Source organism: Orcinus orca, chromosome X (assembly GCF_937001465.1).
Source record: "Orcinus orca chromosome X, mOrcOrc1.1, whole genome shotgun sequence".
Lineage (NCBI taxonomy): Eukaryota > Metazoa > Chordata > Mammalia > Artiodactyla > Delphinidae > Orcinus > Orcinus orca.
In genome coordinates, this window is record NC_064580.1 from 89,461,762 (window position 1) to 89,474,875 (window position 13,114).

Sequence of the window (13,114 nt, forward strand, 5' to 3'; positions counted from 1 at the left end):
TCTCTGCATCGATTGAGATGATCATATGGCTTTTCTCCTTCAGTTTTTTAATATGGTGTATCACGTTGACTAATTTGCATATACTGAAGAATCCTTGCATTCCTGGGATATACCCCACTTGGTCATAATGTATGATCCTTTTAATGTGCTGTTGGATTCTGTTTGCTAGGATTTTGTTAAGGATTTTTCATCTATGTTCATCAGTGATATTGGCCTGTAGTTTTCTTTCTTTGTGACATCTTTGTCTGGTTTTAGTATCAGAGTGATGGTGGCCTCATAGAATGAGTGTGGGAGTGTTCCTCCTGCTGCTATATTTTGGAAGAGTTTGAGACAGATAGGTGTAAGCTCTTCTCTAAATGTTTGATATAATTTGCCTGGGAATCCATCTGGTCCTGGGTTTTTGTTTGTTGGAAGATTTTTAATCACAGTTTCAATTTCAGTGCTTGTGATTGGTTTGTTCATATTTTCTATTTCTTCCTGGTTCAGTCTCGGAATGTTGTGCATTTCTAAGAATTTGTCCATTTCTTCCAGGTTGTCCATTTTATTGGCATAGAGTTGCTTGTAGTAATCTCTGATGATCCTTTGTATTTCTGCAGTGTCAGTTGTTACTTCTCCTTTTTCATTTCTAATTCTATTGATTTGAGTCTTCTCCCATTTTTTCTTGATGGGTCTGGCTAATTGTTTATCAATTTTATTTATCTTCTCAAAGAACCAGCTTTTAGTTTTATTTTTCTTTGCTATCGTTTCCTTCATTTCTTTTTCATTTATTTCTGATCTGATTTTTATGATTTATTTCCTTCTGCTAATGGTGGGGGTTTTTTTTGTTCTTCTTTTTCTATTGCTTTATGTGTAAGGTTAGGTTGTTTATTTGAGATGTTTCTTGTTTCTTGAGGTAGGATTGTATTGCTATAAGCTTCCCTCCTAAAACTGCTTATGCTGCATCCCATAGGTTTGGGTCATCGTGTCTCCATTGTCATTTGTTTCTAGGTAATTTTTGATTTCCTCTTTGATTTCTTCAGTGATCTCTTGGTTATTTAGTAGTGTATTGTTTAGCCTCCATGTGTTTGTATTTCTTACACATATTTTTCTGTAATTGCTATCTAGTCTCATAGCATTGTGGTCAGAAAAGATACTTGATACGATTTTAAATTTCTTAAATTTACCAAGGCTTGATTTGTGACCCAAGATATGATCTATCCTGGAGAATGTTCCATGAGCACTTGAGAAGAATGTGTATTCTGTTCTTTTTGGATGGGATGTCCTATAAATATCAATTAAGTCCATCTTGTTTAATATATCATTTAAAGTTTGTTTTTCTTTATTTATTTTCATTTTGGATGATCTGTCTATTGGTGAAAGTGGGGTGTTAAAGTCCCCTACTATGATTGGGTTACTGTTGATTTCCCCTTTTATGGCTGTTAGTATTTGCCTTATGTAGTGACGAGCTCCTATGTTGGGTGCGTAAATATTTACAATTGTTGTATCTTCTTCTTGGATAGATCCCTTGATCATTATGTGGTGTCCTTCTTTGTCTCTTGTAATAGTCTTTGTTTTAAAGTCTATTTTGTCTGATATGAGAATTGCTACTCCAGCTTTCCTTTTATTTACATTTGCATGGAGTATCTTTTTCCATCCTCTCACTTTCAGTCTGTATGTGTCCCTAGGTCTGAAGAGGGTCTCTTGTAGACAGCATATATATGGGTCTTGTTTTTACATCCATTCAGCCAATCTATGTCTTTTGGTTGGAGCATTTAATCCATTTACATTTAAGGTAATTATCGATATGTATGTTCCTGTTACCATTTTGTTAATTGTTTTGGGTTTTTTTTTTATTGTAGGTCTTTTCCCTCTCTTGTGTTTCTTGCCCAGAGAAGTTCCTTTAGCATTTGTTGTAAAGCTGGTTTGGTGCTGCTGAATTCTCTTAGCTTTTGCTTGTCTGTAAAGCTTTTAATTTCTCCTTCACATCTGAATGAGATCCTTGTTGGGTAGAGTAATCTTGGTTGTAGGTTTTTTCTTTCATCCCTTTAAATATGTCCTGCCAGTCCCTTCTGTCTTTCAGAGTTTCTGTTGAAAGATCAGCTGTTTATCTTATGGGGATTCCCTTATGTGTTACTTGTCGTTTTTCCCTTGCTGCTTTTAATATTTTTTCTTTGTGTTTAATTTTTGATAGTTTGATTAATATGTGTCTTGGCGTGTTTCTCCTTGGATTTATCCTCTATGGGACTCTCTGTGCTTCCTGGACTTGATTAACTATTTCCTCGCATCCTTCTCTGGAGCTCCTTTAAGCAGCGCTCTTAATCCCCTCTCCTGGTGCACCAGGAAACAGAGAGGCAAGAAAAAGTCTCTTGTCTCTTTGGCAGCTCCAGACTTTTTCCTGGAGTCCCTCTCTGCTAGCCGTGGCACACTAGCCCCCTTCAGGCTGTGTTCATGTAGCCAACCCCAGTCTTTTCCCTGGTATCTGACCTCTGAAGCCCGAGCCTCAGGTCCCAGGCTCCGCCCACCTCGGCGGGTGAGCAGACAAGCCTCTCAGGCTGGTGAGTGCTGGTCAGCACCGATCCCCTGTGTGGGAATCTCTCCACTTTGCCCTCCACACCCCTGTTGCTGCGCTCTCCTCTGTGGCTCCACAGCTTCCCCCCTCCGCCACCTGCAGTCTCCGCCCACGAAGGGGCTTCCTAGTGTGTGGAAACCTTTCCTTCTTCACAGCTCCCTCCCACTGCTGCAGGTCCCATCCCTATCCTTTTGTCTCTGTTTTTTATTTTTTCTTTTACCCTACCCAGGTCCTTGGGGAGTTTCTTGCCTTTTGGGAGGTCTGAGGACTTCTGGCAGCATTCAGTAGGTGTTCTGTAGGAGTTGTTCCACATGTAGATGTATTTCTGATGTATTTGTGGGCAGGAAGGTGATCTCCACTTCTTACTCTTCTGCCATCTGGAAGCTCCTCAGGAGGAAATAATTTGAGGAAGGCAGCTAGGTGGTCAGCATTGTCTTCTGCTAACTTACCTCTGCTTTCTAAGGGCATTTTATCTCATGGAAGTGTGTGTGTGTGTGTGTGTGTGTGTGTGTGTGTGCATGCGTGCGTGCACACAAGTCCATTTTCATTCTATTCCTATAGTAGTGGTCACTTGAGTTGGCCCTATGGTTCACCACATACTTATTCAATAAGTATTTTGTCCACAGCTAACCCTGGAAGCAAACAAGTGACTATAGATACCTTCTCAGGATTTCTAAAAATTCTCCACTCTGAAGCAGGTTTTTGAAGATGGACCAAAAGACCACAGTCACCCTCCTTGAGCTTGCTGCAAAGAGTCTGCTGAATAATGAGCCTGCAACTATCCATGCCCTGGACGAAATCCCAAGAGACCTCTTTGTTCCATTGTTCAACGCTGCCTTCTTGGGTGGGCATAAGACGATCCTAAAGGCAATGGTGAAGGTTTGGCCTTTTCGCTGTCTCCATATTGGGTCATTGACCACACGGGAATCATACTATGACATCTTGGAAGCCGTGATTGATGGTCTGCAGATCCTCCCTGCCCAGAACTCTTCCTCTTGGTAAGACTATGACCAGTAGAGACACAGGGAGTCAGCAGGAGTGTATGCTGTAGCCTGGGGCAGGGGAATACCTAACGGTCTCCCAACAGTAGCCAGTGGTGAATACTGCAGTCTTTGCAGAGCTGTCAGTCCTTCGGGACTCTATTGCCTTATAGAGTTGATTATAGAGTAGAGGTGTTTGAGGAAACTATGAATGGATTTGAGTGCGATTACACAGAAGTGAAGTATGGGCATTGAGACAGGGAAAGACCGGAGGTGAAGGAGGGGGTGGGGAAAGGATGAAAGACGCTGCATTTGTGTGGAAAGAACTTCTTGGTGAATGGCAATGAAGTGAAAACCAGGGTTAAAGTGTTCTGTCCCTGCTTCTCATCATTGATCTTGCTGGGTTATATTAAAATCAGCTGTCTCTCATGTGTTCTGTCTCTTCCTTTCCTTACAGGGGGCCCAAACTGAGGATCCTAGATTTAAGGAGTGATCTGGTCTGTAAGACAATATGCTCTGAGATTGGGACTGCATTCCCTTTCTGTTTTAAGTCATGCATTTACTCTCAGCACTCTATCCTTAAGATAGAAGAAGCTCAGCATAGAGTCATGTGCCTCGGGATTGGTAATTCTGGGTCTGAGCCTCAGTCAGCTCAGGAACCCATGGAATTACTAGTGGATATTTCCCTCAATAGTACCTTGAGAACAAAGCAATTCCTCTCTTTCATTTGTAGTAAGATTCAGCAGAATGTTGGGTCCTTGCACGTCTGCTGCAGAGATTTGCAAATCGATAGAATGTCTGGGCACAAAAGTATCCTGCAGTTTCTGGATCTGGGGTGCATTGAGAACCTGGAAATGGATCAGGCTAATCTGAGTGAAGTCGTCACCCTTTTGGCTCAGATGATCCACCTGAACAGCCTTACTCTGTGTAACATCCCCTTTAAAACTTATAATAGAAGGAAATTCAGATCTTTTCTCCTCTGCCTTGGGCGGCTGGACCATCTCCAGGAGCTGAGCTTGTCTTTCTTCTGCCTCACAGATCAACTGCACAAACTGCTCAGGTGAGGGGGTGGGGAGGAGCCTGGGTTCCCTGATCACCTCATTGTTAACACAGAAGAGACCATGCTTGGATCTTCCTAAGCTCCTTGTAACCCATTTCTCTCTTTGCCTCAGCATAGGCACTGCTGGGAGTTTGAACATAGCTGGGGGAGAGAGGGGTACCTTATGTTGAGCAGTAGATGAGGTTAGAAAAGGAAGCTGTGCTCATTCATTCATTCATTCATTCAGTGACCGTGGGCAGACCCTAAAAGAAGTCTGTAAATATATTGGTGAAAAAGACTCAGTCCTTCTCCTATTGGACTTTACAGCTCTCTAGAGAGGAAGGGGAGGCATTCAGATGGAGAAACATTAAGCTATAGGACTAATGCACATGCCCATGGATGGGCCCCAATAGTTAACACTGCCAGATAATATTGCTCCTGTATTTCCCCCCAGGCTTACACCCTGAATGGAGAGGTTGTCATCTGGGTACTAGTCAAAGGAAACCCTCAGTTGGCTGTTTTCCCAGACCCATCCTCGCCAAATAAGTGAATCAGATCCAACACTGATTATGTCGTATATACTAAGTGCATGCAATTTCTTCACTTAATCTTTCCCGCAGTTCTGTATAATAATTACTGCTGTGCACGTTTTCAAGATTAAAACCCTGTACCTCAGAGTGGTAAAGTAACTTTCTCAGGGTCACAAATCTATAAAGTCTGATCCCAAAGTCCACATTGTTAACCACTTATTGCAAACCATGAACACAGTAGTTTATTCTAGAGCCTTAGGTACCTAAAATTTGGGGCTCATTGCCCTCATTCTTCTGAAATAACCTTACATTTTTCTCTCTGTAGAGTTGTGCCACCTCAGTTGGATTCACTGTATCTACCTCACTGTCAGCTTTCTCACAGAGATGTCACTGTCCTGTCCCAGAGCTCTCAGGCCACCCACCTAAGGGTATTGAGTCTCAGTAACAACCACATCTTCTCAGAAGTTTATGAGCCCTTCCAGGCTCTGCTGGAGAAGGTCTCAAGCACCCTGCAACATCTGGTGATAAACAATTGTATGATAACTGATTCTACTCTCTCTGCCGTCATCCCAGCCCTGAGCCACTGTACTCAGCTCCATGTCCTTAGCTTTGCCTTCAATCCCATTACAATGCCTGTGCTCAAGAGCCTTCTGCAGCACTTGACTTCCTTGATGAAGCTGAAGTATGTGATTTATCCTGTCCCTGTCCATTGCTACGAGGAATGGATTTTTCATGACCGTTTGGACCGACAGAAACTTGCTGAAGTTCAGGCTCAGTTGGAGGCGATGCTGCACGGGGCACAGAGGAATGACATGAAATGGGTCAGTTGTTCAGAGTGATTTCCACAGCACAGGGAGGTGTTTCAACACGATGTGTGGCCATGAAAGTGTTCACTTTTTTTTTTTTGCCTAAAACCCAAGTTTGTAGAGACACATATATAAAGTCCTACTGTTCTAGGAAACTGGGGTTAGGAACACTGGATATGTAAACTGATCTCTATAAAAGAGGAACTTTAAAAAGGAAATAGAGGAATTTGAAATGTCCGCTGGATCTCTTGCCCACTGCCCTCTACATTTTCTGGTTACTATCCACAGTGTTGAGTATGTGACGTAAGCTGACCCAGCCATGGTACATCATTTCCTTATCCACACTGATTGGTTCACTTATCCATTTATGGGCACTTGACACAAGTCAGATCAATTGAAACTCTTCCTAGAGGTGGTAGTTGTTGAATAATTTTACCCTCTAGGGACCTGCAAACTTCTTGTATTTCTGATTTCCTCAGGTGGCTTTTGAGAAACCATATGCAACTAAAAGGAAACAAACTATGCCCACTACCTACTGGTATCTTCATCAGCATATTGCTGCCTAATTTCCCAGGTCTCAGACCCCTGGCTCAGTTATTCCTTATTCCACACACATTCACCAAGTATCTGTTATGATTTAGGTACTTTTCCAGGTGCTAAGAAAGATAAAGTCCCTGATCTCACTCAGAGTGTAGACATTCCTATGATTTATCAGTTTCTCTACTCTTTCTTGGAAGACTTGGGAAATTATTTATTCCCCCATAACACAGTATTTTTCTCACTTTTTCCCCTCACATAGTCTGCTCAAATGATATTGGTCTTTTTGTGCTGTTGGGTAGCTGCTCAGGCCTCAGGTCATGGCTTAAATGTTACCTCCTCAGATAGGTTTTCTCTTACTTCCCCATTTAAGCAGATTTATTCTGCTGCTGCTTTTGCTTAAGGTACCATGTATATTTCCTTCATCGTACACATTGTTGCATATGTATTTGCTCCCTCTGCCCCTCCACTAGAGTTGCACTGCTCAGTATGGTGCCCACTAAACATATGTGGCTTCTGAACTCTAGAAATTTGGCTAATCTCAAATGTGATGTACCCTAGGTGTTGAATGCACTGTGTGTATCCAAGAGTTAGTAAGAAACAAAGGATGTAGAGTAACTAATTGATAATCTACGTGTATTGTTTACATGGTGAAATGATAACATACTCCATATCAAAGACAGTAAAGATAAAAGAATGTAAATTAAATTCTTTATATACTTACATGTTAGAATGATAGCATTGTATTTCAAAGACTTAGTAAGAAAAATGTTATAATAATTACGTGTTTATATGTTTACATATCAACGTGATAAAACATTGCATTCCAAAGACTAATTGAGAGAAAATAAAGTTAATTAATAGGTTGTTCCTACTGTTTATATGTTGAAATGGTAACATAGAAGATGTCAACGATAACAGAAAAGAATGGAAAAAATAATTAGTATTTTCTGTATAGTGTTTCCTTGTTGAAATGAAAACAGATTGCATTTTCATTGTTGAAATGAAAACAGATTGTAGTTTAAAGACTTAGTAAGAAAGAAGAATGTAAAAGTAATGAGTGTTGTTTACATTGTTTCCTTGTTGAAATGATAGCACACACATTTTAAAGACTCAGTAAAAAATTTTTTACAATTATTTTTTCTTATTGCTTACATGTTGAAGTGATAAACTGCATTTCAAAAACAGAGAAAATAATGTAAAACTTAATTAATAATTAATAAAAATAGTTAATAACTTGTTGTTACCTCCATTTTCCTACTGCATTTCTGACTTAGAAAGATAAACATGTTAAATGAATTGTATATGTTGTTGCTTTGTTGAAATGATAACACATGGCATTTCAAAGACATCATAAAATAAGAATGCAACAAGGCCACCGATACCCTGACACCAAAGCCAGACAAAGACACTACAGAAAAAGGAAATGAGAGGGCAATATCTTCGATTAATACAAATGAAAAGGTCCTGGACAAAATATTAGCAAAGCAAATCCAACAATATATCAAAAGGACCATACACCATAAATCACGTAGGATTTATTCCAGGGTCACAAGGATGATTCAACATTTGCAAATCAATCAGTGTGAGACACCACATCAACAAAATGAAAGATAAAAATCACATGATTATCTCAATAGACACAGGAAACTCTTTTGACACAATTGAACATCCGTTCATGACAACAACTCTCAACAAAGTGTGTATAGAGGGAACATGTCCCAACATGATAAGGGCATTTACGACAAACCCACAGCCAACATCATAGTGAATGGCGAAAAGCTGAAAGACTTTCCACTAAATTCAGGAACAAGGTAAGGATGCCCACTCTCACCACTTATATTTAACATAGTATTGGAAGTCCTAACCACAGCAATCAGATGAAAAAAGAAATAAAAGGTACCCACACTGGAAGGGACAAGGTAAAACCGTTACTCTTTGCGGATGACATGATACTTTGTATAGAAAGTTCTAAAGCCTCCACTCAAAAACTATTAGAACTAATGAATGAATTAAGCAAACTTTCAGTATCCAAGATTAACATACAGAAATCTGTTGCATTTCTATACACTAATAATGAAATATCACAAAATGAAAGTTTTTCTTTTTCATTTTTATTGGAGTATAATTGCTTTACAATGGTGTGTTACTTTCTGCTTTCTAACAAAGTGAATCCGTTATACATATACATATGTTCCCATATCTCTTCCCTCTTGCGTCTCCCTATCCTCCCTATCCCACCCTCCCTATCCCACCCTTCTAGGTGGTCACCAGGCACCGAGCTGATCTCCCTGTGCTATGCGGCTGCTTCCCACCAGCTATCTATTTTACGTTTGGTAGTGTATATATGTCCATGCCACTCTCTCGCTTTGTCACAGCTTACCCTTCCCCCTCCTCATATCCTCAAGTCTAAACTCAGTTTAAAATCACATTGAAAAGAATAAAACACCTAAGAGTAAACCTAACCAGGGACGTGAAAGCCCTATCTGAAAACTATGAAACACTGATGCAGGAAACTGAAGATGAACAAGGAAATGGAAAGATATCCCATGCTGTGGGATTGGAAGAATTAATATTGTTAAAATGTCCATACTTCCCAAAGTAATCTACAGATTTAATGCAATCACTATCATATACCCATGCCATTTTTCACAGAACTAGAACCAAGAATCCAAAAATTCATATGGAACCACAAAAGACCCCAAATTGCCAAAGCAATCTTGAGAAAAAAAAGGAATGAAGCTGGAGGTATAACCCTCCCAGACTTCGGACTATGAAACAAAGCTAATCAAAACAGCATGGGCCTGGCGCAAAAACAGACACATCGATCAATGGAATAGAATAGACAGTCCAGAAATAAACCCATGCACGTATGGTCAATTAATCTACAGAAAAGGAGGCAAGAATATACAATGGAGAAAAGGCAGTTTCTTCAATCAGTGGTGTTGGGAAAACTGGTCATCTACATGTAAAACAAAGATTAGAACATTCCCTCACACCATACACAAAAATAAAATGGTTTAAACACCTAAATGAAAGACCTCAAAACATAAAACTCCTAGAAGAGAACATAAGCAGAACACTCTTTGATAAAAATCATACCAATATTCCTTTGGATAAATCTCCTAAAGCAAAAGGAATAAAAACAAAAATAATCTAACGAGACCTAATTAAACTTAAAAGCATTTGCACAGGAAAGGAAACCATCAACAAAAATGAAAAGAAAACCCAAGGATTGGGAAAAAATATTTGCAAATGATGTGACCAACAAGGGGTTAATATCCAAAATATATAAACAGCTCATAGAACTCAATGTCAAAACAACAAACAACCCAATGATAAATGGGCAGAAGACCTGAATAGACATTTTTCCAAAGAAGATGTACACATGGTTAACAGGCACATGAAAAGATGCTCAGCATCGCTAATATTTAGAGAAATGCAAATCACAACAACAATGACATATCACCTCGCACCTGTCAGAATGGCAATCATCAAAAAGTCTACAAATAACATATTGGAGAGGATGTGGAGAAAAGGGAATCTTTGTATGCTGTTGGTGGGAATGTAAATTGGTGCAGCCACTATGGAAAACAATATGGAGCTCCCTTAAAAACTAAAAATAAAACTACCATATGATCCAGCAATTCCACTCCTGGATACATTTACAGAAAAATAACAAAAGCATTGATTTGAAAGGTTCATAGCAACACTATTTACAATAACAAAGATATGGAAGCAACCCAAGTACCCATCAACAGACAAATTGATAGAAAAATATGGCATATATACACACACAATGGAATATTACTCAGCCATGAAAAGAATGACATTCTGCTCTTTGCTGCAATATGGATGGACCTAGACAATATTATGCTTAGTGAAATGTCAGATATAGAAAGACAAATACTGTATGATACCACTTGTATGTGGAATCTAAAAACTAATACAAGTGAATGCATATGCACAATGGAAACAGACTCACAGATATAGAAAACAAATTTTTGGTTACCAAAAGGGAGAGGGAAGGTAGGAGGGACAAATCAAATTAGGGGCATGGGATTAAGAGATACAACTACTATGTATAAAATGGGAAAGCAACAATGATATACTGTATAGCACAGGGAATTATAGGCATTATCTGATAATAACTTGTAGTGGAGTATAATCTGAAAAAATGCTGGATCACTCTGCTGTACACCTAAAACTAATATAGTATTGTAAATCAACCATATTCCAATTAAAAGAAGAGAAAGGATACAAAATTATTTAATAATATGTTCATATTGCTTACATATTGAGATAATGCACTGCATTTCAAAGACTTACCAAAAAAAAAAAGAAAACTAATTAACCATGGTGGTTAGCACCATGCTTACATAAAACATCTTTAGTTATGCCAGTCTGCTTTAAGATGATAACAGCTTAACTTTGATCATATGCAAAATCGCTACACTTTTACCTCTTCCCACCTCATTTTATGTTATTGTTGTCCCAGTTTGTATCTTTTATATTGTGAGCACTAATGAATTAGTGCAACTGTATTTATTTTTAATACTTTTGTCTTTCCATTTTTATACTAAAGTTAAAAGTGTTTTATCCACCACCATTACAATGTTGGAGTGTTCTGAATTTGACTATATGCTTACTTTTACGTATGAGTTATGCTTTCGTAGGTTTTCATGTTGTTAATTTTTTGTTTTCACTCAAAGAACTCCCTTTAGCATTTTTGTAAGGCAGGTCGAGTGGAGAATAACTCCCTCAGCTTTTGCTTGTCTGGGAATGTCATCATCTATCTTTCATTTCTGAAGGACGGTTTTTCTGAATAGAGTATTCTTGGTTGTCGGTTGTTTTCTTTCAGCACTTTGAATGTATAATCCCACTCTTTCCTGGACTGCAAGGTTTCTTTTCAGAAATCTGATAGCCTTATGCTGTTCCCTTGTATATGACAAGTGGCATTTCTCTTACAGACTTTACAATTCTCTCTTTGAAAAGGGAACCCTCTTACACTGTTGGTGGGAATGAAAATTGATACAGCCACTATGGAGAAAAGTATGGAGGTTCCTTAAAAAATTAAAAACAGAACTACCATATGACCCAGCAACACCACACCTGGGCATATACCCTGAGAAAACCATAATTCAAAAAGTACATGCACCCCAATGTTCATTGTAGCACTATTTACAAGAGCCAGGACATGGAAGCAACCTAAATGTCCATCAACAGAAGAATGGATAAAGAAGGTGTGGTACGCATATACAATAGAACATTACTCAGACATAAAAAGGAACGAAATTGTGCCATTTGCACAGACGTGGATGGACCTAGAGTCTGTCATACAGAGTGAAGTAATTCAGAAAGAGAAAAACAAATATCATAATATATACCTTATATGTGGAATCTAGAAAAATGATACAGATGAACTTATTTGCAAAGCAGAAATAGAGACACGGATGTAGAGGACAGTCATATGGATACCAGGGTGGGAAGGGGGGGTGGGTTGAAATAGGAGATTGGGATTGACATATATACACTACTATATATAAAATAGATAACGAATGAGAACCTACTGTATAGCTCAGGGAACTCTACTCAATGCTCTGTGGTGACCCAAATAGGAAAGACATCCACAAGAGATGGGATATATGTATGTGTGTGTGTGTGTGTGTGTGTGTGTGTATATATATATATATATATATATATATATATGGCTGGTTCACTTTGCTGTTGAGCAGAAATTAACACAATATTGTAAAGCAACTATACTCTAATAAAAATTAACTTTTAATAGAAATGAGAAAAATTCTAGATTGTTGTAAGTATTCAAAATAAATAAGTAAAATATAAAGTCAGTTAAGAAAAGAAAAACAATTCTTTCCTTGTCTTTGATATTTTTATTATAATGTGTCTTCATATAACCTCCTATGAGATGAAACTGTTTGAGGACTTTTGAGTTTCGTGAACTTGGGGGTCCATGTTGCTCCCACGAGTTGGGTGGTTTTCAGCCATTATTTCTATAAATAAAATCCCCCCCGCCTCTCTCTCTCTCTCTCCCTTCCTCCTCCTCCAGGGTCCCCATCATCCATATATGAGTCCACTTAATGGTGTTTTAAAAATCCCATAGATTTTCCCCAATATTTTTCATTCTTTTTTTTCTCCTCTGATTAGATAACTTCAAATTACTTCTTTTTGAGTTCATACATCTTTTTCTTCTGCTTGATGAAGTCTGTTGTTATAGCTGTCTGTTATATTTCTAAATTCATCCATTGTATTCTTCAGCTCCATAATTTCCTTTTGGCTCCTTTTCATGAGTTCTCTATCCTTGTTGACTTTCTTATTTTGTTCAGGTATTGCTTTTCTGATTTCATTGAGTTGTATTGTAGCTGGCTGGGCATCTTTAAAACAATCATGTTGAATTCCTTGTCAGGCAATTCATGGACCTCCATTTCTATGGGGTCAGTTACTGGGAAATTATCTTGTATCATTTGTGGGGTGTTGGGCTTCCTATATTTTTCCTGCCCCTGAAAATCTCGTGTTGGTGTCTTCACATTTAAGGAAGCAATCTCCTCCATCAGCCTTTACTGACCTTTATCAGGAGAGAAACACCTGCAACACTCAGCCAAGCTAGGGATACTGGGGGTTCCCTGAGGCCTTTTCTGTGGATTCACCAGCTC

The 13,114-nt window shown here is 38.8% G+C and overlaps 1 protein-coding gene across 1 annotated transcript in view; it reads left to right on the plus strand.

Annotated features, from left to right (window-relative positions):
• Positions 1-5,936, plus strand: part of LOC105747724 (melanoma antigen preferentially expressed in tumors-like) — a 44,583-nt gene extending 38,647 nt beyond the window's left edge. The window contains exons 2-4 of the mRNA XM_049704521.1: positions 3,247-3,546; positions 4,262-4,588; positions 5,423-5,936. Of these exons, the coding sequence (XP_049560478.1) occupies positions 3,247-3,546; positions 4,262-4,588; positions 5,423-5,936 (1,141 nt within the window). The remainder of the gene's footprint in view (positions 1-3,246; positions 3,547-4,261; positions 4,589-5,422) is intronic.
• Positions 5,937-13,114: the final 7,178 nt, after the last annotated feature.